Raw genomic sequence first — 12,516 nt, 5'->3', positions numbered from 1 at the left:
TTTGTGGGAAAACAAACTTTTTAAACTTAACTGTGTTTATACTGTTATTGTAGCTGATTTTGGCCTAGAAAAGTATATAGGCAAAAAGACAAAATATTACAAAACGATAAAAGCTGACTATTTTTTATTTTCATGCAAACATATATTTAACAATCAAAACATTGCTATAATATTCTTTAAGATCAACAAGCTTTTTTTTATTTGATAGGAAAGTATTTTGAATATTTTAACTAAAATAGATTTTCATCTACAACTTGTTTTAGATTTTAAACTAGATAATGAATAAAACTTATTTATTTTTAAACTTAAATTTTATATACACATGTAAAATAATAGTTCAACAAATTTATTTAGTTTTTATGTATAAACTACATTTGCTAAATAAAATGAAAACATACATCGTTTTACAGCAGAAGTATATTACATCTTAGTAGTTTCTACAAAACAGTTTATAAATACAATATTAACTGAGTCCTTAATTCGCTAGTATAGACAAAAAAAATATTCAGTAGTTAAAAGCTTTAGTGTTCATCTAACTGTTTTATTTCCGAAATCTGGTTATAAATCAATTTATTTAAATGATATCCTATTTTATCATTAACCACATTTTTCAAAATTTTATTATTTCAATTCAAGAACATGTATTTATTTACGTGACTGGTTTTAGACTTTCTTATCTTTTGTATGATAAATTTATTCATTTTAGTATAAGACATACTTTTATTGATCTGTAGTGTAGCATAAACTTATTTAAATAAAACTATTTTTATGTTGTTGTTAATAACAGTATGATTACTGTGTAGTTAAATTAAGCAAAACAAAAAATATTCAACTTACAACTATTAAAATTAATTGGCATTTTTAGCAATATATTTTCCAATTTATTTACAAGCTTTAAACTGTTAAAATCAAGCTTAACATAAAACATATATTTTCAATTTATACGAATAAAACTTTATTTATTAGAAAATAATAATTATATTTGCTATCAAGATTTTAGTCAATCTAACTTAACTCAAAAACCACAACTTAAATCATTAGTAAGATCTGTTATATACTAAGCTCTTATCATAATAAACTTATATTGATCTTATTATAATATATGACAATTTGAAAACAATAAGGCAAATAAATAGTCAAAAAGAATTTAAAGATACCTAAAAATATTGTGAAATAAATATTTTGCATAAAATAACTCTGAATAACGCAATTTAGAGAAATGATTCACTAAATAAAAGCTGCTAAATAAACAGTGGTAATTTAACAACAGTAGTAAAAGGAACAATAAATATAAAATCAGTACAGTGACAACTTCTTTAGATGATTTGTAAATTAAAAAAAAAACGAGGTTTGTTTTTCATTACTTGTCCAGATATTCAGTGAATGACTGCTTTAACTTCTGTAAACAACAATATTTTAAATAAAAAAGAACTAAAAAATTACAATATTAAACTATTTTTTTAATAAAAGCATGTCTTTAAACCAAAAAAGTAAGGTTTCCGAGAAAACAAACGTAATTTAAGATAAATACCCTAAAAGCTAATTTCGATTCTGAAGTTGTTTAAATGTTTTATTATAACGTTTAAGTAATAAAAACTATGTAACTTGTACTTTGGTAAGTTAGCTACTATAATAGATGCAAACTGAAACTAATTTTATACCAGTAACTATGTAAACTTTAATGGAACCGGCTTTAAACCTAAAATACATTTATTGTTTTTCTTATAACAACAAATTAAAAGAAAAAAAAAAGAATTATTAAAAATAAATATTTTAAGAATTTAGGTATGCAAATAAATTAACAACTTAATTAAAAATTACCTTTTTGGCGTTGAAAACTTTTATGTAATTTGGGGTGGGCCGACTTGTAAGTTTGTTGTTGAAACTGTTTTCTTGATTGTTTGTTTTTTCTGTTAGTTAAACTTATTTACTAAAATTACCATAAAGTGTTACTTTTAAATGTTAGTATTTTCGATGGTTAGTGGTATAACAAAAAAGTATATTCAAAAGTACAAATTAGAGTAACATAAAATACTTGAATTACATTCCTCTTAAACATTAAAAAAATATATATACATAAAAATAAAAAAATATAATAAGACAACCTGTTGAATTTGTGTTGTCAGTATTCGAATAAAAGTTATTGGCGGTTCTAAAAGTTCTCATTTTTGAAATCTGAAAAAAAAAGTTGTTACAATTTAAAATTTATAAAACTAAAACTATAACAAAACAAATGTTTATGCACTGCTTCGGTTTATTACCTGGTTTCGGTGAGCGTGAGCTGACCTTGTCAAATAAATTCAAAACAGAACTAAAACTAAAAACTTACATGATTGAAAGGCAAAATATGATTGTTGTTTTCGTTTTCCAAGTTTTTAATTAAAAATAACTTGGAAGTTTTTCCTTCTCTTTTTTGCTGTTTACAAAAATAAACTGTATGAATTAAATGCACGACTAAAAACTTTAATTTTGCATAAAGTTGTAAGTACTGATGGTATATTTACCATCACCAAATAATTATGGTTACAAAGTAAAGAGAATTACTTCAGTTTCACTTATGTCCTGCGGACTTAGTATAATTTGAAATAATAACATAATCTTAACTACCAAATAAAAAAAATGCAATACCAACTACCTTAACAAAGTGGCTTTTGTTTATATCTCAGTATTTCGTTCTTAGTGTTTGATTAATTAAACAGCTTTCATACAAAAGTGCAAGCAAAATCAACCATTTAAAAAAAGTTAAAGCCCAGCTGGTTGACTGAACAAACTTTCCTTTTACAAAAAACAATATACAGGATATCGCACATTAATATTTGTTGCACATAAAACTGATTTTTCTTTGAAATAAAAACACTAAAATGTTGCAACAGACGAACTTCGCATTTCCCGCAAAACTTTTTCCCCTGGCTCTCATCTGATAGGGGCTGTACGCCGGCGTTTGCGGGGTAATCACGTCTCTCGTTAGTTCTAGCGGTTGAAGCTCCACCCGCCTCGTCATAGCAACAGAATCTGGTTTTATTTGAAAAGTGTTTAGTTGAACGTCCAAGCTAGTTGTCGGTGTATTTAAGATTAAAACTTTTTATTAAGAGTTGCTTTACAATCATTATGCAATAATTGACTTTAAATTAATCAAGAGTAAGCTTACTTGGTCAGTTTAAAGCTTAAACATTATCGATAACAATTAACTGGTGAGTGATCAAGAAATTAACAAACTTTTTATAGGCTTCATGTAATTGAGAGATATTTGAGTGGATTTTTGCTGCTGTAGAAGTTGAGTGATATCAAAAAATGTAGAAACACTTTTAATGTTATTTTTCTTAGTGTGTTACATAACTATAAAACTTTTATTAAAAAGAAGATTGTTTAGATTGGTATTATTGCAAAACAATTAAAAAATTCATTTTCGAAAATTAAGCATAATATTATTTTATATAAACAAAAGTAGTAGTTGAAACCACATTTTAAATGATGAAAAGAAAATACCAATTCAGTATAAACACAAACTTTAAAAGAAAAGTAAAAAAAAAACGAACGAGTTTTTGGTGTTGCAAAGTTTGGACTCCATTCCCTTTTTCCACTGAAATAAATTACTTGGTTTTTTAATAGTGGAATTTTAATTAATTTTATTAAGTAGATATAGTAAGTTAAGTTCTACTTTTAGTAATTTAAATATATTTTATGACATTAACTAGAACTTAACAGTCAGTTTTATAAAATTGTTAATTTAATGATATGCTTTAAAAGCACTAGATACCTAATGATGCGAAAATTTATATTTATATTATAAATAAAACAAAAATAAAATCTAGTTTATTATAGAAGCAGAACATGCTACTAAAAATTCGAAATTGACATGAAGAATTTTAGAATTTTTATATTTAATTTAAGTCTTAGCAATGATTTTAATTTATAACAAGTTTGAACACTTAACTTGGTGAAATTAAGTTTTTAAAAAAAAATAGCTTTTCATTAGTAAAGTTTATAAAAGTTTTCAAGAATTTTTATATTAGTTTCTAATTGTATGCTACCAAACAGCTTGTTAGCAAATTTGTTGCAATCATGTTAAATAAAAGAAGTATAAATTTTGCAACTACAATTAAGTTCACACTACGTTTAAGATTACCAGCACTACATACATCAGTATACTCACAACTTCCACCCACGAGCAATTCCGACCCGATTTTTTAAATTTTATTTTTTACTATCACTTTTACCCCTAACCCTTGAAAAGTAAGCGGTTCTCGGATTTGATCGGGTGGGAATTGTGCGATTCCCCACATGCCGTATATAACTTTAAAAAGCACGTGGAGAAAATATTTTAATACCTACTACCTAAGAGTAATCAAACTTATGAGCATTTTTGTCTGATGTTAAACAATCAAAACTTATAAAATCAGGATAAACTAGACATACTTTTGTTGGTCTTTGCAGTTTTATAGGTCTTAATAGGCTTGTTGAATAAACAACCAAAAGTGTGCTAAACACTGTAACTAACCATTATGTTTTTAAGTATACTTTTATATAAGACAGAAGAAATTTAAAATTTTGTAAAATATACTCAAAAAACTATCATTGTAAAGTGACCATCAAAAACATTAGAAGTATTTTAGATTGTCTAGGCTTACTGCAACTTATGCAACCTCGTTAAAGTTGTCTAGAACTTTTGGAAAGAAATGACCTTTCATGGTCAAATATTGAAAATAAATTTTAATGAGTCTAGACTTCTCGGATATGTTTGACAATAGCAAAAAGCAATGTCGGAAATTAATAACAAAAAAAACCAGTTGATTTTGATTAATAATGAAATTGGGCACATGCAATAAAAGAAACAGTTTTAATCCGATTATTACAAAAGCTCACAACAAAAACAACATACAAGCTACTGAAGCTCACAATAGAAACAACATACAAAACTACTGAAGCTCACAATAGAAACAACATACAAAACTACTGAAGCTCACAATAGAAACAGCATACAAAACTACTGAAGCTCACAATAGAAACAACATACAAAACTACTGAAGCTCACAATAGAAACAACATACAAAACTACTGAAGCCCACAATAGAAACAGCATACAAAACTACTGAAGCTCACAATAGAAACAACATACAAAATTTCACCAGTGCAATCTTTAGTTTTGAAATTTTTAGTGAAGCATAGTTTGCTTGGAAGTGCTGATTTTCCGACTTCAACTGAATTAAATTGTGAATATTGTGCTTTATCAAAGATATTAGTTTTGAAAAATTGTAGTTTAAATTTTAAACATTCCAAGGAAAATTATTAGTGTATAAAACAATAGTTGAAACAAATTATAAATAAAAAAACAACAAATAAAAGTAAAACTTTATAATATTTTTCAAAAAATATGTGTTATATAAAAACAAATTATAAATAAAAAAACAACAAATAAAAGTAAAACTTTATAATATTTTTCAAAAAATATGGTTTTTCTGTATATATTTTATCTATTTCAGAACAAAGTATTAAACAAATTGTTTATAAAGAAGTTTTTTATAAACAATACTACACTATTTTCTAAACAAATTGATTCACTCATTTAAAAAAAATGCAAATACAATACTTATTTACAGACTTTAGCTTCGTACTAGAATTTCATAGTTTTGACAGATTTAAATTTATGAAAGAATTATACTTTTAACGCAGAAAAGTCAACAACTTAGCGATTGACAATTTTTAAACATAAAAAAAGTGATAAAAAATGTACCGGATAGTTGGTGAGTTCTTTCAGCCAAGTATTTCGCAGCAGCAGTGTTTTGCGTGTTTCTGTTGAAAACATCTTCAGTTTCCTTTCTGAACGTGAACTCTGAAAATTTACTCAGTTGTTCATAAACTCATAAAATGGAACAACAGAGCCTATCAGTGATTTGAAACCATAATAAGCTTTGAACATCGGATCGTAAAGTAGTAAGTATGCACTAGACTACCAAAAATACTCTAGATTTGTATGTTGATACAAACAAACAGTTGCTGTTTTAACTTTGCTTATTTGTAAGTATAGAATAAACAACATTTGTAAAAAACACACTAAACTTTTTCTATTTTGTCAAGTAAAAAAGCAAGTATCTTGGCTTTGAGCATTAAAAATTTACCGCCAACAACCTTATGTATATTTATTATAAACAACAAGGAAACTTAGTATAAAAATAATTTAATATCTTTTAGGAAACTGAAATGATATAATGTGGACACTGTTATGATACTGTTTTTATTTGTTTCATTTCGAACATACTTGTTAATACCAATATACTAGTTGTCTTAATCTATATAAAAGACAAAAACTTAACACAAGTGGATTTTGAACACACTTTAAAACAAAACACAAGCTGTACAAAATGTTTTTTTTAGTATAATTCGTGTTATGTCATATTTTGCAAATTAATTATCACCTTTCAATGTGGGCACAGTAGTGCGAGCCCTTCGAGAATTGTTTGATAAAATTGAATTGTTTGAAACCAAACTTTTGATGTATTCCGTCTGAAATTACAAGTTTTAATTGTAGTTACTTATGAAAACTCTATAGTTGTTTGAAATAAAACATGTGTTATATAAAAACATATTTCTTTCAAGATATATTTTGGCATAGTTATTTTTATGTTACACAAGTTAGTTTTAATCTAATAGTTTTACTTCTTTTTTAATACTATTTTTCAAAAAGTATATTATGAGACAAAATAATTTAAGATCACAAGTATTTTTTGAAATATTTATTTTTATTTCTTAAATAAACTAAAATCAAGTTTGCTATCATGCTTCACAGTAAATCAAGTTAGTATGATTGTATAAGTCATAGATTGAAAAATAGTAAATCAAAACAGTTTACATTTCAAATTGTTTATACATCAGAGTAGCATGTTAATACTTAAAACAAATCTTGTTTTTATGTATTTTATAAAAATTATCATAAGTTTATAACCACTTATATATAAATTTATACTTAACGTTTTTACTGATTGTTTTGCTAAGCTTTATTTCTATAATATTTAAAAACTACTTTTTAAAGCATTCTCATTTTAATTTATAAACACTTGGTAGCAAATTAAAGAACAAATGACCTTGAACTCAGTAAGGAAATAATGTTGAACAATAACTATCAAAAAGTCTCAAAATTCACATTAAGGAAATAAATCATTTTAATTAAATAAATAAATGGTCATTAAGTAAAATTTTTAAAACTTATGTTTAAACACCTTATATATAAACACCTTATATAAACACCTTATATATATAAATATCTTATAGAATCCAAAACTATTTTTATTATTAAAATTTTTGAAAAAACTAGCACTGTAAGATAAACATATTTTAACTAAAACAATTTAAATTAACCATGAATTGGGGTCTTCTTATGTGATTGGAAGACTTGATATTGAAGTAGCCAATAGAAACACAGGGTAGCTGCGGCATGCATTAATTAATATTTACTATACATTTCATTGCAAACTATATTATAGTTAATTGTCAAGTTTAATTTTGGGTTACGTACACAAGCAAGCTTAATTAATTTTAATACAATAAAAAAATATCTTTTTTTGTAGTATAACTAAGTCCATTAATTTTTTAACACAATAATTAGACAATTATAAAGTAAAATAATTATTTGAAAACTTTTAGAGGATCAAAAAAAGAAATAGGCAAACTAAATAATGGAAAAAATAAAATATAAATAAAACTTTGAAGAAATAGTCTTTTACTAAAAAAATTGTGTACTATAAACGAAAATCAGATTGAAAAGAATTGTACTGATTAAAAAAAACTAGAGTAAACTAAAATAAAAAACATGTTTTAAAATCTATAAATCTTAGCTAAACAACTTATAAACTTATATACTAAAGGTAACTTGCACTGCAAGAATTTCTAACAAAAGACTTTATCAGAAGTAAAAAAAAATAGCTGTTAAAATACATTTCTCTAAACTTAAAAAAATGAGCTCAAAAGTTTACAAATTTATATTTGTCCTATTACTAGTACTTTCTTTTGACATAAGTTATCCCTTAAAACATTCCGGAGAAAACGTCGCTTTGAATGCAAACACATACTCAGTCTTCAATCTCTTCTATACTTAACTTTGATTTGACGATCGACTGATAACAAACTTCATTCCCACCTTTCCCTCCCGAATCATTCTCCCTGTGGTTCCCTGAACTTTTCCTGGTGCACGCCAGAAACAACTTGGCAGTGTTCACCTTGGAAAACAGCTTCTTGGGAGGAATCTTCTCTCTTTGCAGGAAGTTTTTGGAGTCGAAGCTGCCGATGTTTGGGGAGAAAGTGCACAGGTTTACAGGTAAGGCGCTCCTTGGTCGATCTGTCTGGTACCGGAAAGTTAAGTTTCAGGTTTCTGGTATGCTTATATTTTTCTCAAAGTAATTTTAAATTTTATCTCTCACTAAAAATATCATGTATAATGTATAACTGAATCTCAGATTGTTATATTTTGTTTAAAAGAAAACACATTATTTATAAACAACTAGAGTTAAATAAAAATAGTTTATTTTTTTACAGGCTTAAAGGCTTTTACTAAAACTGCTTACTAAAAACAAAGATAGATAAACTTAAACTACCTATCTTAGTAAAAAAACTTAAAAAGTTCAATATATGACAAAGTTTTCGGAAGCGTTTCTTTAAAATCTTAAAGTAAAAATAAAGATAGTAAAAAAAAATTATGTTAAGTTATTTTTATGACTTCCCATTTTATTTTCTTAGTTATTTTAGATTAAACTTGAAAAAAAATGCTCTAATACTGAAGTTTTGAAAAAAAAATGTTTATAATACTATCACTGCAGATTTATATAAGTTCAAAAACAGTTACTAAAACCTTTTTTACAGACCACAAACAAACTTTACAAGATTTATTATTAGAACATAACATAAGAAAAAGTGCCTCACATAAACAAAACTATTGGCTGAAGCTTTTTTGTTCGTAAAAACAACTATTCAAATCGTATTTTATCTTTTACTACATCTAAAAGCAATTTTTGTAAGCGAGAATTTCATCTTGGTAAAAAAAAATTTGTAAATATTTTTTACATTATTTTTTTTTACACATTTATTCCAAACCTGTTTGTGGTGTTTTTCTGTGGTAAATTGCACAATTTTGTTGGTTTTATTTTCATTTTTAGTTGATAATCCTTTTGGTCTTCTGTTTTCAATTTAAATTTATAAGCACACACAAATTTTTAGTCAATTTTTTAGAAATAGTCGTTTGTTTTTTTTTTAAAGACTATAACTAAAATTATAACATTTAATAATAATAATTTAAATAATATTTAGATATAGTTTTTATACTTCTCTTTTCTGGTAGACTACAACGTTTGAAATTAGTACACGTTTCTACCAACTGTTTTTCACAGTTCAAGTTTAGATTGAAACATGTTATGTTGGGTGAAAAAAAAACTTTTAAAGTTTTAAAACTAACCAACACAAATACAAATTAAAACTACAAATTACAAAAAGAAAACGTTTTATTAGTTTTATGCCATCAATTTAAATAGTAGAACAAGAAAAAAAAACTAAAACATGACCATACTACAGAAATAGATTTTTTTTTTACCTATTTTTTGTGTTAACTGTTTCATAATTGTTTTTAGACAAAAATGTTCTTGTTGCTTGGGGTGTCTGTAGAAAATATTAAAAATTGTTTATTAAGCTCAAAAAACTTGTCATGGCTAGTAAAAAACAAGGTAACACACGCAAAATTAATACTTTTTTTAAACAAGTAGGCAGCACTTGAGCAGCGTAAAATTAAACTAATCAAACACTATTACTTTTTATCACATTTATATATTTTCTTCAAAAAGTTATAAACCTAAATAAGTATATACATAATCCATCACTATCTTATATACTATTCGAACACTGTGTATTCTTAAGATTGGATTTATACAAAAGATTAGTCGCTTGATGTTTTGGTGGCGGGGGTTTTTGTTAAAAATAGTTAAGCATATGTTTGTACAAAATACATTACAAACACTTCAACTAATTATATATAAGTACACTGTTAAGAATTTCGTTTGAACAGCTCTTCTAGAGTCTAAAACAAATTGATGCGCAAATAATTTAAAACAGAAAACGAAAAACACAATACATTATAAACAAACTGAAATGAATTAAAAAAAGTCACATTTTTTATTTTCATAAATATTTCTATAGGTATACACACATACATTAAAAATTACTAGTTGAGGGAGAAGTAAAACGTTTTTTTAACAATCGGAGCTGTAATCATATAAATATTTACAAAGTCATTTTTTTAAAACCACACAAACATTTAGCTAAACATGACATTTAAAGTTTATTGCTATTTTTTTACATTAAAAATCTAACTAGTTTAAAATTACATCAAGATCTGAGCGCTCATAAATCACCTTTTGCACTAAAAAGTACTAAAAAACTAATTATTGAAATAAATAAACCATAAAACAGAAAAACAAACATTTAGGTTTTTGTTTCTTTCCCGGGTGCTCTTGAGGACCTTTCTCTTCTTCTTCTTTGTGGAGCTGTGGAGTTTCAACTGGTTGAGGAGGTTCACCGGGAGTCTGTCGTCGCAAGAGCTGTCCGACCCGGATGTGTCCGAGTTGTCCTCCGATGACGGTAGGTCGCCTGCAAGATTTTGAATTTCTTTGTAAGGAAAAATCAATGTGTCTTGGGTTATTTATTTGATACGTTTTCAGCTGTTGGTGTTATAGAAAACTCTGGCTCGAATGGTTTTAAATATGAAGTAGCGCTGGTGTTTGGAAAAGATTAATTCAAATGGTTTTATTTATGCGTGCAGTTGTATTTTCTTCTTCAAACGTTTTGAACTAATGCAACATTAGATTGTACAATAATTCAAAACGCGGTATAAAAATAAAAAACAATTGGTAACTAATCAAAGTTTTGCCTTTGTTTCGCATAACAAACTTTTTCGATTCATGTTAATACTTTTTAATAACTTGAGTTAACACGAACAAACAAACCTCTGGCCTTCTTCTCAAGCCGCATCCTCCTGATATTCTTCAGTTCTTCCAAGCACCTGTGCACCTTGCCCTTGTCCGGATCGCAGTAATCCAACAAAGTGTCGCAGAAGTCCCTGCCAATTGATTGCAAGTCACCTGTTGAAAGGTGCTTCTGCTTGTTGGCGCCATCCAGTGTCGAACCGCCAAACGTGGCTTCCATCGTGTAACTGGGACGTTGTTGGAATTAGTTTTAATTTGTTTAAGCCAGGGTTTCCCAAAATGGGCCAAGTGGCCCCCTAGGGGGCCATGAGCAGCAAAGGGGGAAGAGGGGGGGCAATGAGCAGTAAAGGAGCCACAGGTGGCCATAAGGCCATAACTTGAAACTTACACTAGATATTCTTGAGTTGCAGATGAAGAGCAAAAAAAAAAAAGAAAAAAGGTCTTATGTGTATTTTATGGTAGTTTAGAAACTTACACTAGATATTCTTGAGTTGCAGATGAAGAGCAAAAAAAAAAGGTCTTATGTGTATAGTTTATGAGTAACCTATATGTTGAAGGGGGCCATTGCTTTTTCAAACTCTTTAAAGGGGGCCATTTGCAAAAAAGTTTGGGAAACCCTGGTTTAAGCGTTTCTTAATTTTATATGTATTACTTTTAAATTAATTAATTTGTTTGTTTTTTTTTTTCTAACTTAATCAGCTGTTTTTTGAGTTAGTTTTTAAAACGTTGAACTTTTCATTTGGAAACTTTTTTTTTTCAACTTAAGCATTGAGCAAACTTATATATTGTTAAAAATGACATACTGCTATGAAAATATTGTTGTCAACGCCAAAGTAAATTATTTAAATGTTTTACACAAACTTGTATTTTTATAATTAGCTCTAGGCAATTTTAAATAACACAAAATGATAATTTGTTTTATTTTATTAACTGGTTGCAGCTGGATAAAATGAACTTCTCAAGCAATAATAAAACACTCCTTCAAAGTTTCAAACACATAGCTAAACAAACATAAAAACCATCCAACTTTCAAACAAACTTTTTAAACCGGTTTTTAAGTGCTTATTAGTTCCTTCTATTTTTTTTCAACTTAAGCATTGAGCAAACTTATATATTGTTAAAAATGACATACTGCTATAAAAATATTGTTGTCAACGCCAAAGTAAGTTATTTTTTAACTTTTGATGGCCTGATTTTACGTTAATGAACATCTTGAAATAAACAGAAACAAGTGAAACATGTATTACATTACGAAATAATCATTTTTTTTTTTTATTTTACCATTTCAGCTTATAATCAATGCTCATACTCAACAATATTCTCTAAAATAACAAGTTTTAATTATATAATTTAAAAAATGGTTGAGCTTGATATGAAAGAATTGTATTGAGGCAGATTATTGCAGGTATATCAGCTTGTTAAATTTATGTTGATATTGGATACTAAACATTAAACTACATTGAAATCTTAATTACTTTTACTTTAAACAATTTATTTACCACAAGATAATTTTGGTGAAATTTAATTGTTTATTTGAAAGATTAAGTTGTTACTATAG

At 26.7% G+C, this 12,516-nt stretch overlaps 1 protein-coding gene across 1 annotated transcript; it reads right to left on the bottom strand.

Annotated features, from left to right (window-relative positions):
- Positions 1-1,129: 1,129 nt before the first annotated feature.
- Positions 1,130-11,178, bottom strand: LOC145836758 (uncharacterized). The gene is made up of 16 exons (XM_082944533.1): positions 10,980-11,178; positions 10,457-10,623; positions 9,575-9,639; positions 9,082-9,163; positions 8,121-8,333; positions 7,354-7,422; positions 6,414-6,501; positions 5,732-5,830; positions 5,117-5,198; positions 3,537-3,580; positions 3,217-3,265; positions 2,880-3,012; positions 2,330-2,416; positions 2,106-2,175; positions 1,822-1,910; positions 1,130-1,399 (listed from the first exon to the last, which is right to left on the bottom strand). Exons 1-16 carry the CDS (start codon positions 11,176-11,178, stop codon positions 1,361-1,363), a joined length of 1,575 nt encoding a protein of 524 aa, XP_082800659.1. The 3' UTR covers positions 1,130-1,360.
- Between the last annotated feature and the right edge of the window lie 1,338 nt (positions 11,179-12,516).

The sequence above is a fragment of the Thalia democratica genome, chromosome 5 (genome assembly GCF_965202585.1).
Source record: "Thalia democratica chromosome 5, ktThaDemo2.hap1.1, whole genome shotgun sequence".
Taxonomy (NCBI): domain Eukaryota; kingdom Metazoa; phylum Chordata; class Thaliacea; order Salpida; family Salpidae; genus Thalia; species Thalia democratica.
This window is presented reverse-complemented; position numbering and strand designations above follow the sequence as displayed.

What these genes read in the sequence shown, in the direction of transcription:
- LOC145836758 (XM_082944533.1), bottom strand. Translation starts at nt 11,178, where the DNA reads ATGGAAGCCACGTTTGGCGGTTCGACACTGGATGGCGCCAACAAGCAG. An exon ending in TAAGAAGACCCCAATTCATG is followed by an intron (nt 6,502 to 7,353) that starts GTTAATTTAAAT and finishes TTGTAATTTCAG; the next exon opens with ACGGAATACATCAAAAGTTT. An exon ending in CTTTGCAACACCAAAAACTC is followed by an intron (nt 3,266 to 3,536) that starts GTTCGTTTTTTT and finishes CAACTTCTACAG; the next exon opens with CAGCAAAAATCCACTCAAAT.